The following is a 19,196-nucleotide window of genomic DNA, read 5'->3' on the forward strand; positions in this document are numbered from 1 at the left end:
ATGAGAAATTGCATCTGCTGTCAAGGGTCTGATAGATGGACAATGTCATAAAAGTTCAATGTTATAAATGCTCTAACGTAGAACTACAGCAAAGGCTAAGGTAGAGACAAAGCAGAATGGAGAGATTCACTGAAATGTGGAAATAGCTACTTACCAGCTACCTACCAGCATCTTGAAGGGTGTAGAAGAGAGATCCTTTGAGCTGTGACTTGAAGAATAAATAATATTTTAGTGACTTAATTACCAGTTATAATGAATGCTTAATTATCAAATGGTAGGATAATAATGAAAAAAGTCAATAAAAATTAACCACACAAAGAATAATGTAATCCTTTTCTGAACCTAACATTCAGAGCTTAATTTTGAAATCACCTTCTTAGAAAAACCTTCCTTGACACCAGAATCTATGAGTGCTCCTTCAATAGCCTCTTAAAACATTTTACGTTTCCTTCATAGCCTTCATCACAATTTGTGATTAGATGTGATCTGTATATTTGGGTGCTGTAACTTCACTAAATGGATGAGCTAACATGCAGGATCAGATTGTAAAATCAAACCCATTAATCATAGATTGTACCTAGCATGTAGCTCTGGGATACAAGAAATCCAAAGACTTGAGCAAAGGATAGAGAGATCTGTGCATCAGAGACATCTCCCAGAACATTGCTTCCCATGCCTGTCAGTCTAGAATGATCAGTGACATCTCTAGGCAAGATCCACAGTGTGACCTCTTAGAACAGGAAGAATTTAAATTATTCAGCATTTCCATTTTATACTCTCTCTATATCCAATTGCCACCCCCTTATGAAATCCATATGTTGAAATTACTTTCTCCAATGTGACAGTATTTGGAGGTGGGACTTCTACATTTAGAAAAGTCATTAGAGTGACACCATTATGGTAGGATTAATGCTCTTATAGGAGACAGTAGAGAGCTTGCTGTCTCTTTGTCTTTATGATATGAAGATACAGTAAAATGATGCCACTAGCAAGCCAGGAAGACAGTCCTCGCCCTCATCTGACCATACCAATCTTAGATGTGCAGCTTCCAGAACTGTGAAGAAACTAAGTTCTGTTGTTTTAGCCACCTGCCATATGGTAACTTTTTATGATAGTTTGAGTGCCTTTATGCATAGCCCCAGAAAGTTATCCAAGGACTTATGTGTTATAAATCCATGGATTCTGAATTTACTTCTGTACGTAATCTTTTACCTGAGACATCCACCTAGAACTTTCAAAAGAGAAAATCCATTTCTCATGTGTATGCTTAACTGAAGGTTTAGAAGAAAAGAAAACAAACTGTGTCACTTCTTTTTTTCTCTTTGCCTTGGGAGGACACCACATTCCCAGCTGTGACCTTGAAGAGGACAAGGACTTTGTCCATTTTGGTCACCATTCTTTATTCGATGCTTCACACAAGCATGTTGCCTACAATAGAGCAATTGAAAGAATCTAGAGGATAATTAACTGCTATGTTAAACTAACTTATGCTATTCTAACTATGCTTCCCAAGAAGTATACACTGCCTTTAGCACTTTGAAATTGAATTCATCATTGAACTTCCTGTCCTATATCATCTAATGTCGTAAACCACTGGTTTAATTTTATGTAGTCTCAAACATTTTCTTGCAGAGACTACATGCACAGTCTTTGGTGCCTTCTAGCTACAAGTCTAGAGGTCTGTTTTTCACTCTTAAAGTACTACTTTGTGTTCTGTAACTCACACTGGAAAAATTGTAAAAGTATTTTGTAAAAAGCTTGCTGAGTTTTATGTTTAAGGGTTTGTAAGCAGGAGACAATGTCTTCCTAAAGAACCACTGAATTTTGTGCCAGTAAGCACTACGAGGGCAGATAGAAAACAGTGAACAGTCCTATCATTTCGAAAATTTAATGATACTTTTAATCAACCAGAAAGGACAAATTTATAATAAATTAGTGAATACAGCCAATAAGGACCAAGTTGCTATCATTAACCAATGGCACACTCGCAGGAGTGATTGAGGAGAGCTCAATGAAGAGATCTTTTCAACTAGGGATGCTAAGGTGCTAGTAATAGCAGGAAGCCTTAAAAACAGGGTTCTCCTAGGATGAGCAGGAGACTTTGCAATTCAGCAGTCTGTAAAAGCAGATGCCCTGGGAGAGGGGCTGTCCTAAAGGAGCCACTGTCAAAATAATGGGCAAGGGCAGCAGGGGGCAGCAGGTGTACAGAAAGCAACCTTCCCTTCCTTTCATCCCATTTCTTGCAATTGCCTCTCCTTGGCCTAACCAAAAAAAAAAAAAAAAAAAGTCAGATGTCTGGAGAGCAAGAGCAGTACAGCAATGGGAGGCAAGCAGAGAGTAACCCTCAGGAAGCTCTTTAAATGCCACAATTCTTTATATAAATATCAGGGATAAAGTCTGCAAATAAGTTAATGGGAAATGAGAAAGCTTAGTATAATCTCTTTGATAATCTGCAAGCCACAAGTATTTTTTTTTAATTTAGATGTAGTTTTTTATTCAAATTAAATTATTTTTTAAACAAATATGTGAAAACATTGCAACTCTACATATTTACGGGGTAAAATGTGATGCTTTCATACATGCATAAATTTAGTAACTTAAAAGGATCAGAATAAAGGTATCTATCTCCTTAAACATTTACAGAAAATTCTAGATTTTTGTCAGTTTAAGGACATCCTATCTATTTTTCTGGCAAGAAGAGAAATCATTCAAATGCTAACATTCTACCCTAGTACTTTTTCTTAAAGAGTTGATTAACAATGGATTTTATATTGCTTTGTATGTGACTGGTACTACTCTAAGAATTTTTCAAATATTGAATTATGTAATTTAATCCTGTTAATGTCATGATAGACTCTATTCTCATCATTTCCATTTAGCACTTGAGGACACTGAGGCCCAGTGACCCAATGTCTTTGTCTAGTTCACAGTAGGTGTTGAAGCTGCCATCTGAACCTAGGGCTTTGGGCTTTAGTGTCTGTGTCCTTAGCCTCTGCAATGTACCACCTTTTTTATGGGGGATTTCTTGCATGCCCATGATTCAAAGCACATATAAATTTTAAACTTACTGTCTCAACAGATCAGAGGTAGTGATTTTTCTTTCATAAAATGTCACAGCCCTCTTAACTATATTAACTTACTTGTAGAAAGATGTTTTGAACTCATAATTAAAGCACTTACAAAAACGATTCAAGGAAATTTGAGGATAAGTACACACAAGTTGGGGTGCTATTTGTCAGCTAGACATTTAGCGATACATTAGAGAATTCAGAGTGAGTAGATGAAGAATCATGGCAAGGATTTATGTGAGTAAGTCCAGCATGTATACCATTAATCCTAAACACTCAGAATGTATTTCTCCCCATGGAAATATTATTTCAAATTGATAATTCATCTCATTTCATAAGAAACAATATGTGCACATTGTCAGATGAGAATCCCTTGGCAAATGTAATTTTTAAAGACTGCAATGACATTTTATAGAAATGCTCTTTTAACATAAATGCATTCCACTTTAAGAATTTAAATTATATAATGTTCTACATGCCTTTGTCTAATGAAATAATTTGTGCCCTGATTTCAACTAAAATAAAGTGAAGATTAAAATAAAAATTAAATTATATTTGTGATAAAATGATGAGTCCCTATGAATTTTTTTCAGATAACAAGTTTGAAATTACAAATTTTAAAAATTCATAGCATAATAAATCTATCCACTTTTAATACTGGTGAATATTTGACAATGTGACAATCAAGCATTTGAATGACATGATTCTGATTAATGCCTACTCTTATTTTTAAAATATGCAATAAATTTGATTTTAGTATGTTTAAGTTTTAAGTAAATGTCTGGCATTTATACACTGGCAGGTATTATCAAGCAATCTGTTTCACAAATAAATTTGGACCATATAGTATCAACTAAGATAAACAAACGATTTAACATTTTTTAATAAAACTGAAAAATCTCCTTTCTGGTTATATATGTTATATGGAATTTTGAAGTAAATCAATTTTCCTGAGGAATTTGAAACTGGGAATTCTAAAATGCATGCTATCTGGTGCTCTGATTCTAATACAACTAGAGTCCTTTGTTTCCAATAGAAATTGACTAGACAAGCTGAATAAAAAGGGGAACATAAGCTGTACTAGATTCAGAGTTTTGTCAATGGTAAGTACAAGTGCTTGAGCTCTCAAAGTACTCTTTGAACTTATAAGTCATGCATCTCTTGTATTTGAAGTAAATATAAAAACTGTCTACTGGGAAAACTCTGAAGATAAATTTTTTTTTCCCCCCATCTAACTAAATTCAGAAAGATCGATAGTAAACATTTCTGGATGATTTAACTTAGATTACAGATCTGATGTTTTGGAGCATGTTATTTCAAGCAGTGTATCTTCATTAGGAGAATCATATATGTGTTTTACTGGTCCCTAGTTTCTCAGTTTTAATTTTGTACTCTACAGATTGTATGGTAGCTACATATTCTTGAAAACTGTAAATTCTAATGACCTTTACTCCCAATGCAAAGTCATCTTAAACACACAAAACATTTAAGAGAAACACTCTATGTTGTAAGAAAGTAAAAATTATAGATACCTTCCAAGAATCAGAAAAAGAATTAATGGAAAACCAATTTGAAGCAATTACCCCAATTGTTGTATAAAATTATAAAACTCAGCTGGTTTCTTTACAATGTACATCACACTCTAAAAGAAATAATTCATGTTAAGGCAATGCTCTGGAAGGAATACTATACTTATGAGTTTACTCACATGGGATATTGGACAGTTATCTTTAACTAGGAGATAAATTTTACACAATCTCTGTATCTAGAGATTTCTTTAAATGAGAATTTTATGCAGAGGAGCAAAGATGTTGCAAAAGACTGAACCTATGTGCTTTATCAGAGCAAAATGCATTTGAATATTTTTGTCTTCATATGAAAAAATATGTACAACTCTTGTGAAGAGTTCCAATATAAACTCTTAATTTCTTCTCCCTAAAGATCTGGAGGACACCTTTACTCAGAACTAACAGATGACAACAATGTGGTATATATCCACATATATGCTAATGTAGGCATTGTGTCGGATGCTAAAGAGGTAATAATGAAAACACAGCAAACAAGTAAAAGACAAATGGGAATGGTGCTTGTCCTCGCAGTTGATTACCTGGAGGAATGAAGACTTACAAATACTGACAATGATAATAGACTATTTCAAGGATGGCAATAAAAATAAATGGGCTTTCATGAGTATGGAGAAAAAAGATACCGTGTCCTATGTAAGAAGATATGGAAGAGAGTGTTGTTGGTGGAGATTAAAGCCCATGCTGCAGCACGGAGGGTGAAGTTGAGTGTGGGAGGGAGGCTGTTTTCTGCAAAAGCATCTTACTATCTTGGTACACTCAGAGGACTAAACAGAAAGGCAGAAAGGATGGAGTAATTGTTGAGAGCCACAGTTTAATCAGAATGACGCCTGGCATTTTTGCCAGAGGGAACAGTTGAAAGGTAACCCTGCTCCAGGATTAGGGTTTAGGGCCACTCAGGGATTAGGGCGGATAGTGCTGGGATTAGGGCGGATCCTGCTGCCTTGGGTGTCTGCTACTTTGGAGTTCCCATTGAGTTCTCTTGGGGGTTCTGAGAGAAATGCGTGGAGCCCGGTGGAGGCAGTGTGTTCCTGGAAAGTGTTTGTAGAGTGCCAGTTAGAGTTCAGGAATAAAGGTTGCTGTTTGAACCTACAAGGCTGTGTGCCCAGCCAGACTGTGGCAAATAATAAGTTGGCCTAAATAGTTTATCTGGGACCATGTAAATAAGAAATGTTTAGGGTCTTTTAAGATGTTAGATGTTCTCCTAAGAGTCATGGAAAATGATTAGAGAATTTTGAATATTTTAGACAGAGAACTGACTTCTGTGGAGAATAAATGAGAGGAGGAAATGGAAGGGGAAATTGCATTAGGATGCTGGAGCCCTGATAAACATTAGAGAAAATGGTGCTGTAACATAAGAACAAGTCAAGAGATTCATGAGAAATTTAGAAAATAAATTTGATAGGACTGTGTTAAATTGCATGTGGAAAGAGAGGAGGATTGAGGACTCCATCATGATGTATGGCTTTCTGATTTGGGAAACTGAATAAAAAATGGTGTCATTCATTGGAATTGGCTATAAAGAGGAGGGTGAAAAAATCTGAGGAAAAAAGATGAACTTTTTAGATAGAATTATGTGGAGAAGCCTGTAGGTCAGCAGAGAAAATCTTCCCAGTGGGCTTTGCAAAATACAGGTCAGAAAAAGTTGGTTTGGAACCACCAATCTAAAAACCTAATTAAAATAAGTTCATCATTTCTAAGGCCTATAGGTGAAAAAATACTTGGTAGCAGGAAAAAAATAAAAGAGTTTCCACCACCCTTCACTCTAGCAATATGCAGAGGGATAGTGAGAGCATTCCCAAAAAGAGATGAAAAGAGTTAGCTTGCCAATACAGTTTTAACCACCAGTTCAAATTGCTGACTTGAGAAGTGTCATCCTACCTTTACAATGATGATAAGTATCATCATTTTTGGTTACTGATACTTATCCATTAGCATTAAAAATTTCTAGATGATCAGGCTGTCTTCACTCATACACTGAATCTATTATTATTATAATTACATAAATTCTACAGATTAGAGAAAGCATTTCAAGTTTTAACAAAAATAAGAATCATCTAGGGAAGTCATTAAAATACATTAAAATATCTATATTTTCATATTATTTAAATAGCATCAGTAGAAGGGGACAAACTACATTTTTGTCTACAAACTACATTTTGAAAACTTTTAAATAGGGGAACATTGAAAGTCAATATTTTAAGACAAGTGTTTTGGGTTACCAAGGGGTGAGCTTTTTTAATACACAAGACTCTAATAATGCTTAAATTTAGGGAAACAAGGAAAGAGATACACAAACATACTTAAATCCTGACTCAATCAGCTTAAGTATCAGTGGATACAGATTTCCCAATCTAAGTATAATTCTCCGTATAAGAACATGAGCAATCTAATCAGTCCCATCAGGGTTGATGTTAAAAATTTGAGTGGAATGGGTACCAGAAAAACATGGCAATTTAGGTAACACTTTGCTTCTCTCAATTAGCAATTCCCTGCCATTTATTTTATCTCCCCCCAAAATTGTTATTAACAACCACAATCCTGGTAAATAGATTGACTAAATGTGGCCCACATGCAAAAAAAAAAAAAAAGGCCATAAGAAATTTACCAGCAAATGACGTCCCTTTTGCATATTAGATAAGTCTATAATATATAATTTTCCACAAAAGTCCTTATAGATACTGATGTGATGCTAGAAAATACCTAAAGATAAAAATTATTCCTGACAGTAAATACAGATTAGTTTGATCCTCTAATAAGTTTATCTTTTTTCAATGCTAAATTGATTTTTCAGAATTAAACTCTTTCTGAGATCCAGATTTGTTAATCCAACTATAACCTTAAAATAGCCCATTCAATTTCTATTCAACAGTCTCAGGCCCTGTGAAATTGATCTTTTCTCCAATAGTCTTCACTTCGAGCATCTCCATTCACCCTTTGCCTATGCCAAAACTGTAGCAACATCCCATGTTTTTCACCCCCCATAGCCAGTCCATCAGAAAGTCATATTGGTTACACTTGCAAAACATATCCCCAAACTTCCTATCTACAATCTAGCCTGGTCTGAGCCATCATCATCTGTCATCTGGACTCCATGAATATCTTCTAAGAGCTCTTGTACTTAATCCCCAATAACTCATTCTTTTCTAGCAGCAATAATCAACCTTCTCAAATAACAAGTTAGATGCTTACAGATTTTGAATGTCTTCCCATTGCAGTTTGAAGAAAGAAAGAAAGAAACCAAAAAAAAAGACAACCTCTTTTCTCAGCAAACCAAATCCTTTTGCTACCACTCCTAGCATGTCACCATTAACTCTCATGCCAGCTCAGCCTAGTGGCTGTGTGTTCATTGAAGACAAAGTTCTATAAATAGCCTGGGTTTGCATCTTGGCATTATCACTTTCTTCCTTGGTCAAGTTAATGATCCTTCCTGTGCCTTTCTGAAAATAAATGATAAAATGTTGTGTGCTTCAGAGGACATTTGACATCGCCTTTGGTTGAAAAGTTCACATTTGTTCATTCTTCAGGACTCTCGGCATCTTCTGTATTTTTTTTTTTTTTAAATCCTGACTCCTCATTCCAAGATCTTGGCTCAGCCATTTCAGTACTTGGTTTCAGTCGGAAATCAGCTTTTCAGAGAAACCTTCCCTCATCTGCTGATTTAATTCCTTCCTGTCTTTTGTAACAATTGTTATGTCCAATTATTGATTTTCCTGTATTTCTTCACATATAGACTAGGAAAACAGAAATGTTGCTTTCTTTAATACTGATAACAATATCAATATACAGGAATTAAATTTATTCTAAAGTCCTATTTGGATGAAATGCAATTATATGTGGACCTCATTTTACATCAGAAAGGTCTCAGTTACTAATCAATAAAACAAGAAAAAAATGTTGAAAACACCATGTTGGTATTTATAGATATAGCTGTATCCAGTATATTAAATATGGACAGAAAAGATAAGCATTAACTCCAGAATTTTGGATATCTTTTAGGAACTAGAATGGGAGGGGAAGCAAATCAGTAGGGACAAAGTGAGCTCCAGCATTTTTTTAAATTGCCTTAGTTATATTGTATTAGAAGAAATAATTTGAAGAAAAGACCCTAATATTTAGAATTTTTCATTAAATTATTCACTGAAACTGTATGGAAAGTATTTTACCTTAATCTATTATGTGCTTCTGCCTTCCTTTGACCTCATCCAAACATTTCCCCAAGATCATTTGTATGAGTGAAATAATTTTATACTTTACAGATTAAACACTGCCCAAGATTAAAAAAGAGTAAAGGTTTTTCAGTTGTTAAAGTGTGTTATGATATTACAGCTAAAATAAACATCTTTAAAAGAAAAAGTTATTGGGGAAAAAAGAGGGCAGAGGGAAGTTTATAGGAAGTAGTTAATTATGTTCTAAATTTACTAGCGAGGATATTATAGATTTTTTCCAACCCTTTCAATGTTCAGTAGAGCAATTCACAATAACATAAATAAAGATGTGTATTTTCTTTGAGCTAATAATCCGACTACTGGGACATTATCCCAGAAAAAAAAAATTGCTAAAAGTTAAAAAATAAATAAATAAATAAACAATACTAGAGTAGAGGAAGACAAGAACTGGTGGTATAATCCCTTATGTTTATTTTTATGCTTTTTAAACTTAGAAACCTGGTTTCACTTTCCTTCCAGACTTAGGTTCTAAAGGAATGACTTAAATAACCAAACCCACAGGAAATGGACAACTGTAATGAAATATTAGTTTAGGAATTTACAAAAGGAAGCACACAGTTCCAATAATTTTCTTGTCATTTACATTGTCCAGTATCAAAACCCTCTGGTGATCATGGAGCTACTATAACGTTAGAGTACATTTTATCTAGTCTCTGGTAAAACTCTGTGAATTGATTCTATCCCAAATGAAGTACTCCTACAAAATTAATAATGCCCTCTATCTACTGGACACTAGTTCCTTGTTCTTCTGGAGATGGTTCCAAGTTAGCATTCCCAATGTTTTATTTTGGAGCATCCACTTTTTTTTTTTTTTTTTTGATCATCCTTCCTTCTTATCAAATTGGTCTGTATTACAAAATTTCAGTAACTTACATCCCTTCTTCTTTCATCCTCTTTAACCCCACCCTTTTATTGTCTGCTATCCCTTTAAATTACTTCAAGTTGTTTCTTGAGCCTAATATTCTGATTTTAACAATTGAAAGATTTTTTTAAGCAGGCAGCAAAATATTCTTTCTGAGTTTGAACTGATGTGAAGAACAGTAGAGTTGCATCTTACTTTATCACAGTAGATATAACCTTGGCAAGTCAAATATGAATAGTAAGTGAAATTCCTATTGTAAATTGTGTGGCACTTTTAAGGACTTTTTCTGTGATTCAAGCCGCTGGGTTTTAAGATGGGAATAGGGACAATGTGTTAAAAATTTAATACCTTTAATCTGTGGAAGTTGTCAATCAAAACTAAATCTCCACATAGAAAGCCTTAGGCATATCAGCATACTAATTATAGAAACTCTGGCTGGTCACCAATGTTTTAACACTTGATTTATTTCCTGTTCAATTTGTTCAATAGGGCCAGAGTTAATTGGTTTTCCAAATGAGTGTTAAAAATATAAAGATCTAGCTTCATTAAGTGGAGGCTGTAGTTATTATGCACCAATGACTTGTAAGTCTATGTAAAGGTTAGTAGGGTGAGATTTCAGGGCACTGTGGACAAAACCGCAGCTTTGACTTAGTGCTAACATGGCTAATAACCAATAAATATTCAAAGACACAGTGGATGATAACAACAGAGAGAGATTTATGAATTAAAAATATCTCCAAATCAAATGTATTTTAGAAGACTATCTAAAAACTTCACACTTTATTTTCCAAATCCATTATTTGTTTTTAAATTTTTCTTCAGGAAGAGATACTTTGATTTTTCTTACACAAAAAAATATTTAGTGTACTAATGAACTTTTTAATATTGTGCTTAGCATTTCTATAATTGCCATGCTTCTATGCCAATGCATTTAATGTGATATTTTGACACTATAAGTGACAAATGGGAGAATAATATGTACTAATATGTACTTGGATAGTTCTGGATTCCTACGTGAGTATGAGAAAATCATAAAGTAGTGATTTTCTTCTTATCATTTCCCAAAATAAGTATTCTTTAAAAAAAAAAAAAGAAAAGAAAACATTACTGAAGTTAATGATCATCAGTAATGCTGTTTTTCATGACTGTCAAAGGTAATTCTCCTTCTCACTTTGCAAAAACTTATCATTCAGAGGGCAGCATTTACATTCTTTGTAGAAAAATAGGAATCAGGTTGCATTGGTGAAATTCTCTCAGGAAAACTACATAGTATCCACAGTATAAATTTTTATACCTCTGTGCCTCTATTTAATGTTTCAGTAGCTCCCATTATGTGTCTTGTTTCTGGAAAAAATATCGTCAGGTAATTGTCTTCAATAGAAGCCTAAATTGAAATCTACTAACTGTTAGCTACAATATAAATTCTGAAAAGTAGTATCATTTAAATTATGACAACCCCCTTAGATTTCCAAGGAATGTTTTGCACACAAAAATATTAGCATAAAAAAAATTCATGTGGAAGGGCTCTAAATGTCACCCTAAATGAATATGGTGAGTTAATTTTGTTTCATTACATAACATCATGACGTTCTACATTTTAATAGATTTATTCTTTAAGTATAAACTAGCTTGTCTTTGGGAAATTGGATTTTAAAAATAGATAACATTGTCATATTACTTTCCTAGGGCTCTAGTAGCACAGTACCACAAACTACGTGGTTTAAAACAACAGAAATTTATTTTCTCAGAACTGTGGAGGCTGTTAATCTGAAATCAAGGCAACAGGGTGGCATTCTCTCTGGGACTCTGGGCACAGTCCTCCTCCGTCTCTCCCTAGCTTCTAATGTTGGTCGTGGATCCTTGCCCCCCCTTGGCTTGAAGCTGTACCACTTCAATCCCTTTCTCTGTTCACACCTGTGTTACCTGTGTGTCCCTGTCTTCTCCTGGCTGAACTGTCTTTCCTCTTCATAGAAGATCACCAATCATTTTGGATCAGGATCAATTTAATGACCTCATTTTAACTTGTTCACTTCTTTAAAGACCTTAATTCCAATTAAGGTCACGTTCATAGATTTCAGTACTGATACATGCCTTTTCAGGTTAAGCCTTTTAATGATTAGTAGATAAACATAACCTTTTGGGGGGATACAACTCAAACTATAAAAAGTATTTTCTGGATGTATTTTATACATCATATCTAATTATATATATTATATATAATTATTTAACTCAATTTAGTTATTGTTTTGGCAACTGAAAAGTAATCTGAAAGATGCGTATTTCTCAAAACTATATGCCTTTGGACTTAATAAAGTTTGGCTCACTGAGGAGCTTCTGATATTTATAAGCCCTCTATTAAACATATTGCTTTATGGTAGGCATCCCGGGATGAGTTATATGAAGCCTAGAATATATTTTTATAATATCCAGAGATAAGTTATATGTAGCCTGCTCAAGGATGAAGAAGCTACCTGAAATGAAAATAGAGTCCAATACTCATTTACTTGCTTGAGTAAATTAATTTCATATTTTCCATTAGAAGCAAGAATATTTTTTTTCTTCAGTAATTATTTTGGAAATAAAAGTCTCCACAGAGCCAATGTCTCTACCATTCCTCTAAATTATAACAAGGTCATGAAATTGAACACTCTGGGGACCAGTTACTTTCCCTCTTGTTCATTGCCTTGACCCTAGGGATAATTCTAACCAACTTTTTACAAATGTAAAGTCACCAGGTTGCTGAAAATATATGAATACATCACCAACCATTTAATTATTTCTGGGAAAACTACAAACTAAGGTATATAATTAGTAATTATGGGCAAATAATGGCATTTGGAGGAATAAAACATAGTTATTTTATATGCCTCCCCCCCACCAAACTCACTTTAATCCAGACGAATTCATACATTTCTAAATATTAGGTAGCGTATAGCCATATTAACTTTACACATGTAGTTTTGAATACTGCTAATTAGCTTGTGGATGGAAGTGCATTCATTCATTTAATTTCAATCTTGGTAGAATATTACATTATACAAAAATAGAGGACCACACTTGCTCAAAGTTCTAATGATTGAGTATGCAAACACCTCTTTCACCCTGAAGAATATATTTGACCTGTCTTTGTCATAGATTCAAAAACTCATAGAATCTATTGAATCATTGCTTGAGTGGGACTTGAAAGTCAGCTATTTGAAATTTTCATCCAGAGCTTAATAAGGGAATTAATAAATTATCACTTGCTGACAATAAGCTTGCTAAAATTTAACTAGACTAAAGCCAGAACTAAACCCTTTCTTACTGTCATGGAGGGTGGGAGTGGGACAGGGTGGTATATTAGATTTTGATCAATAATGGGAGGTGAAAAAAAGCAGGAAGTAATAATGGAGGTGAAGTGCCTAGTGCCTACCTTTGTGCCCTGGAAGGTCACTAAGGAGGAAAAAAGTCTTTGTGAATAATTAAATACTATCTAGTTCAAAAAATAAGTTAATTTCATTTAAATCTTATGAGAGTTGACTACATTGAAACTGATAAAGTAAAAGCAATTCTGCTAGTAGCTAGATGATGAGCAGGGAACTGAAAGTTCAAATTGAAATCACATATTGCAAGCCTTCACCATGATTTGTGTAACAGATGAACTAATGATATGCATTATTTCTATCTTGCTAATGGCACATGCAAAATATGTAAATTCAGACTCTTTTAATACTAATTCTTTTACATCTAACTATATGATCTGAAAACTACAGACAACAGTCACTCCTCACAGACTGATAAGGCTCCAACATTCCTTTGTTTAAAAATTCTGACTGATCTCAAACAATTTCGTGGCCTGCCTCTCTAATGATGCAGTCCCCTACTAGCAGTAAGCTCATACACTTAGTTTTGTTTTAATATATTTGGGTTCTATTGGACAGTATGCTTTAATTGTAGAATACCAAGAATAATCCTAAGCACAATGTTATCACTTTATAGCAAAAGAGATGATTTTCCATCTCAAGCATCTCAGTGTCTGTCTCATTAACTGAACAAACCTAAACTCCTCATCTTGAATCATCTTTCCTTTCTTCCTGTTTGTAATTTTATTAATATCACAATGGATTTTCATGCTAATTCTTGCATTTGGTCTATTATTTGAATTTCTTGTACGTTTTACATTCCTCTTATTTCCTTTTCTGTTAAAATTTGATCTTAAGGTCTAGGGCTGTAGCACAGTGGTGCAGCACTTGTCTCACACATGTCAGCACTGGGTTAGACCCTCAGCACAACATTAAAGAATAAAAATATTTTTTATGTTAACATAATATGTGTATGCACACATTTGCATGTGCACATATTTAGTGGTAGGTCCTAAATCTTTTATTGGGGATATAAATCTTATTTGTTGCAAAATATATTAAATTTTAAGGAGCATCCAAAATAAAATAATGATGGTATCTTTAAGTAACTCAAAATATTATAATTGTGAAATGCATGAAAAAATGTATGTATACATGTGAAAATTGAAAAGACACTAAAGCCAAAATGAAAAGGAGAAAACACACTTAGGCCAAAGGTATAAATTTTAGAAAAATATGTAAATGATCACATCTCTCTCAAACTAAGCGTTTTAAAAAGTTTTGTTTCTTTGTGAGGAATTTTATCTCATTACCTTTGTGCTTATTCTGCCTTATAAAATAGTTATTTGTTTTTTATTTTATTTTTTAATTCTAAACTTTATTATGTAAAATATATTATGAATTTTGGGGATGTTACAGTTTCCTTAATAAGAAATTCAAGTCTATTAACATTAAGTTATAAACTAGTTGATTGATGGGCATTATTTTGCATTATAATAGAGAATGCATTTATACTTCCTCTGTCACTTACTTCTAACTTTGGATAAGTTGCTTAATATTTATGAGCTTTAATTTTCTCATGGGTTATTAGAAAGTTTAAATCAAATGACTCATGTAAATCTACTCATGAAAGTTATAGCATTTAGTAAGCATTGTCTTTGAAGCTATTATTTACCTTACACTTATTGAGCACCTATCATGTGTCAAACATATTTTCTAATATGGGGAAGAGAAAGAGATGTAGGACACTCTTATTAATGAACAGTTCATGAACTGGTAATTTTAGAGAATACTGAAAGGCTGGCTTGTCTTGGTGATTGAAAGTATATAAGAGAAGATGTAAAAGTAAGTGAAATTAGTCACTGTGGTTGTAAAGGGAGATAAATTTCAGTATTTGCATGATACCCAGCAGTCTCAAAGTAGAATGAAATGCATATTTATACAGAATCACAGATGATACAGTTTTTTCCATATGCATTCAGATGAAGTTGTGAACTTGATTGACTTTTCAGGATCATACTTAAGTTTTTTCTTCATGTAAAAGACATAGAGGCTTTGACAGAAACACTTTTGTACAGAAGCTAGAAGTCTTTTGATTCAATTGTATTGAATCAAAAAATTGTATTGAAATAGCAGTAAGAAATGTACATGAAGAAACATCAGATTTGATTGTGTGCCAAATTTCAAAGAAGTAAAAGATGGAATTTTGTGACATTTAAGTATCTGAAATGATAGAAACATGAAAAGCAATAAGAGAAATGTTATATGTGTTTAAACCTAGGAATAAATGAGACATCCCAGGACGGAGGAGTTAGATTGAGCAAATTATATTAAAGTATTAAAGCTGAGGTATCTGGAAGCATGTTGGTGCTAAATGTCCCTTCCCTTTTTACCTCCCAAAGAACCTTCACTCTTAAATATTTAAACCATAAAACTTTATTTTACTGTTTTCTTTATGAAGAGGTGACATTTAATTTTCACTCTATAAATGTTTTAGGTTTTTTTGTTCCTAAAGTGATTATTATTTAGCCATGTCTTTGTATTATTTTTAAATTTGGTATAAGTAGTATCTGTTTAATAATCTACCAAAATATGTACGCTAGTATTAGTGTGATTTTTAATTCTCTTGAGATACTGTAACACCAAATATATATTTCTCCTATAATACAATTTTTTCTTTAAATTATCAGTCTTTCTTTATAATAATAAAGCTAAAAATATCCAATGACTGATGCACCAGGGTTCCCTCCATTATTTACAGGGCTAAATCCTAGTTACAGTATAAAATTGCTACAATATTTATTCATATCCTTGAAGTGATTGAAAAGAAGAAGGTGACAGGTAGGGTCTTGATTAGAATGTGTCATAGAAGCGCTATTACATTTGTCAGATAATTTTTTGAAGCTGACATTTTTTCTGAGTCCAATAGTTTATCCTGATATTGGCTTGCAAAGTTTAATAAAATGGTTTTGCAAACCACATTTCTTTGGGGTATCAATAAAACATTGCCTATGAGTTGTTTTTGTTATTATTGATTTGACATCAGCCCAGAAGAAAGTGGGAGTCTGAAGGTCAATGTTTTCTTAAGATACTTTTCAAGTACCTATTCTAATAACTGGCTCAGACTTAAGAATGGCTAAGCTTTTCAGTTTATGTGTAGTAGTAGCCTCCTGCATAAAAAGTTGCCCAAGTTTCTAGCTAACAAAATGTCAAAGCACATACTTGGACAGTAAACTAATTGGTAGCAAACCTCATTAAGAATTCTGGTTGCAGTAATAGCTTTTCTTCAATTGCCACTGCCTTTAATGAGAAGCAGAACAACAGAAGCCACATTACTGGTCTGACAATTTGTTCTATTGATTTATTATGCCTGCTCTGCCGCCATCTACATGAAGGGACTACAAAACATTGGTCTGATATTAGTGCATTTTGACTTCTGCAAATATAGTAAAGGGATGCTAGTGCTTAAATGTGACACTGTTGCTGGATTGTTTACTCTTTATATCCAGTGCAGTACACACGCTACAGCTTAGATTTAAAAACATGTATTCAGGAAATCAGTATTACAGGTCATTTTTATTTGCATCCTGGAAATGAAGAAATAGATGATACACTTAACAAATCGCTGTAAACACATTCTTATGTCAAAGTTAATTGAATTTCATTTAATTTTCTACTGTTTTTCTTTTCTTCATTCATTTTAAAGAAAATGGATTTATGTGTTGCTTCATATGTAAATCCCATCAAGAGGGGAGAAAAGGAAAATTTGACTTTAATTTTAAAAAACCTCTAAAAGTATATGAAGTGATACTCTGAATATTTTTTCACATTCCTATAATCTCTTACCTCATCTCAAATCCAAAAATATCCAGTTGTTTCTTTAATTACAATCACAGTCATTGAAATACAGAAATTTAGACTGTAATTCAAAGTTAATCTAAAAAATAAAACTATAAGAATGCATTTTCATTTATCTATTTTTTCAGTGTTTATCCTTAATGAACACACACTCCAAAGATATTATTCTGATAGTGACTCCTCTGGTGCCATTTTATGGAGTTACATTTAGGAGAAAATGGAAAAATGGATCATGTCACTGAAAGAAATCACATTTGCCCTTTGGTCAATACTTCTTCAGAAACCTAATGCTGAAGCTCAATTTCATTGTAATTACAATGACTTCTAGTAAAAAAAAAAATGGAAATAGAACTAGAATTCTGAATTTATTTTCATGTTTATAGCCTAACATGAAAAATATGTTTGTATTTTGTTTTAGGGCAAATTTGAATACTTCTAAGTTCATATTAATGGGTTGGTATTAATTTCTCTAGTTCTGTAATAGACATACGTAGAAACTGGGTACTTAATGTGATTGTCCCCTGGAAAAGAATTTTTCCCTCAAATGTTTAAGGTGAATCAATTTTATAGATTTAAACTGCTAATGGTAGTTGATCTCACTCCACTACATTATACTCAACATACAGATTTAAAATCATGAAGTAAATAAGTTTGCCAGTGGAAACATGCCTCCTTAGATAAGGTGCCCACCGAGTGATAAAGTGATGCCCACTGGGTGAACATTCAAACAGCTGCTTTATTTGAGTAACTGAATAGGAATTTAATTTGTTCTTCTAGTCTCCCTCTAACATGACAGTGGACTTAATATTGTTGTCCTGTAGGGGTCTTCTCGCTGGATTACTTATAGTGCTGTGTGGTTTCTTATTCACAAAACAGAATGTTTTACCAAAGAGGGTGATATTTTCCTGGAGTATACATTATTTTCAACCTGAAAAACTATTTGACACAAGAAGAGATAATAAAGTAACTTTTAGTTAGATTAATCCATTCCACAATATATGCATATATCAAAACATCATGTTGCATAAGTATGTGCTACTTTAGTTGTCAATAAAAATAAAGTGTTTGAAGTTTTAGAATTAGTTAATATAGTTTCAGAAGAAATTTACCCATCCTTTGAAATAATTGCAGACAAAACAAACAAACCTGGCAACTAGAGGCTATGGTTTGAATGTGGTCTGAGAGTTCCCCAGGTGTCCATTGTGAGTAAATACTGGGTTAAAAAGGTGGTATATTGGAAGTACTGGAAGCTTTGGGAGTTGAGGGTCCAATGATAGGTCCTTATGGCTTTGGGAATGTGAGGTAGTTTTTATGTGACCTCTTGATAATTCTGGTATGGTGCCTTGAGTTTTTTTAAAAAGTTATATTATAAAAGAAACAAGCCTAGTTTCATTCATCCTCTTTGTTTCTGCTCCTGTTGGGAATGTGAATGTTCGACTGGACACATACTCCCCACCAGTGCAATCCACCATCCACCATGAGGTCCATATCAGAACCAAGCTGATATAAGCACAGAATCCTTGAATTTCATTACTGTCAGCTAACTAAACCTTTCCATTTATAAAGTTAGCTGCCTCTGATATTTCCTTGCAGCATTACAATGCTAATGCACTAGATCACATCAAATTTTTATATTCAGAAATATTGGTATCATAATAAGTTTTTTAGTCAACATTTTTGCTGCTGTGACTAAAAGACCTGATAAGAAAAATTAGAGGAGGAGAAGTTATTTGAGGGCTCACAGTTTCAGTGGTGTCAGTTCACAGAAGGCTGACTCCATTCCTTAAAGCTCGAGGTGAGGTAGAACATCCTGGTGGAAGAGTGTGGTGGAGGAAAGCAGCTCAAGGCATCACACCAGGGAGCAGAGAGAGACTTGACTTGTTAGATACAAAATAAAGACCCCAAAGCAAAGGCACGCCCCCAGTGACTCACCTGCTCCAGCCACACCCTACCTGCCTTCAGTTACACCTGTTAATTCTCAAGGGACTAATTCACTGGTTGGGTTAAGGCTTTCATAACCAATCATTTCATCTCTGAATGTTCTTGCATTGTCTCATACATGAGCTTTATGGGGACTTCGCATCTAAACCATAAAAATATTTCTATTAGGAAACAAGTATATATGCTGAAACATAAACTAGTATGCTTATTTCCTATTGAAAGGGTATTCCAATTGCTCCTTGGAATTTGGAAATGACTCCACTAGGAAACTCTGCTCAGATTTAAGAAACATGAAAGTATGTAGGTCCCACCTC

At 33.6% G+C, this 19,196-nt stretch overlaps 1 protein-coding gene across 2 annotated transcripts in view; it reads left to right on the forward strand.

Annotated features, from left to right (window-relative positions):
* The window catches only part of Khdrbs2 (KH RNA binding domain containing, signal transduction associated 2), a 545,817-nt gene that overhangs the window by 426,476 nt on the left and 100,145 nt on the right, over positions 1–19,196 (forward strand). Inside the window, exon 8 of one of the 2 annotated variants that reach the window (XM_027938265.2) lies at positions 9,091–9,111. The exons of the other annotated variant lie outside the window; for it this stretch is intronic. Coding sequence (XP_027794066.1) covers positions 9,091–9,111 — 21 coding nt within the window. The remainder of the gene's footprint in view (positions 1–9,090; positions 9,112–19,196) is intronic. 2 annotated transcript variants of the gene reach the window in all.

This window comes from Marmota flaviventris, chromosome 6 (genome assembly GCF_047511675.1).
Source record: "Marmota flaviventris isolate mMarFla1 chromosome 6, mMarFla1.hap1, whole genome shotgun sequence".
NCBI lineage: Eukaryota > Metazoa > Chordata > Mammalia > Rodentia > Sciuridae > Marmota > Marmota flaviventris.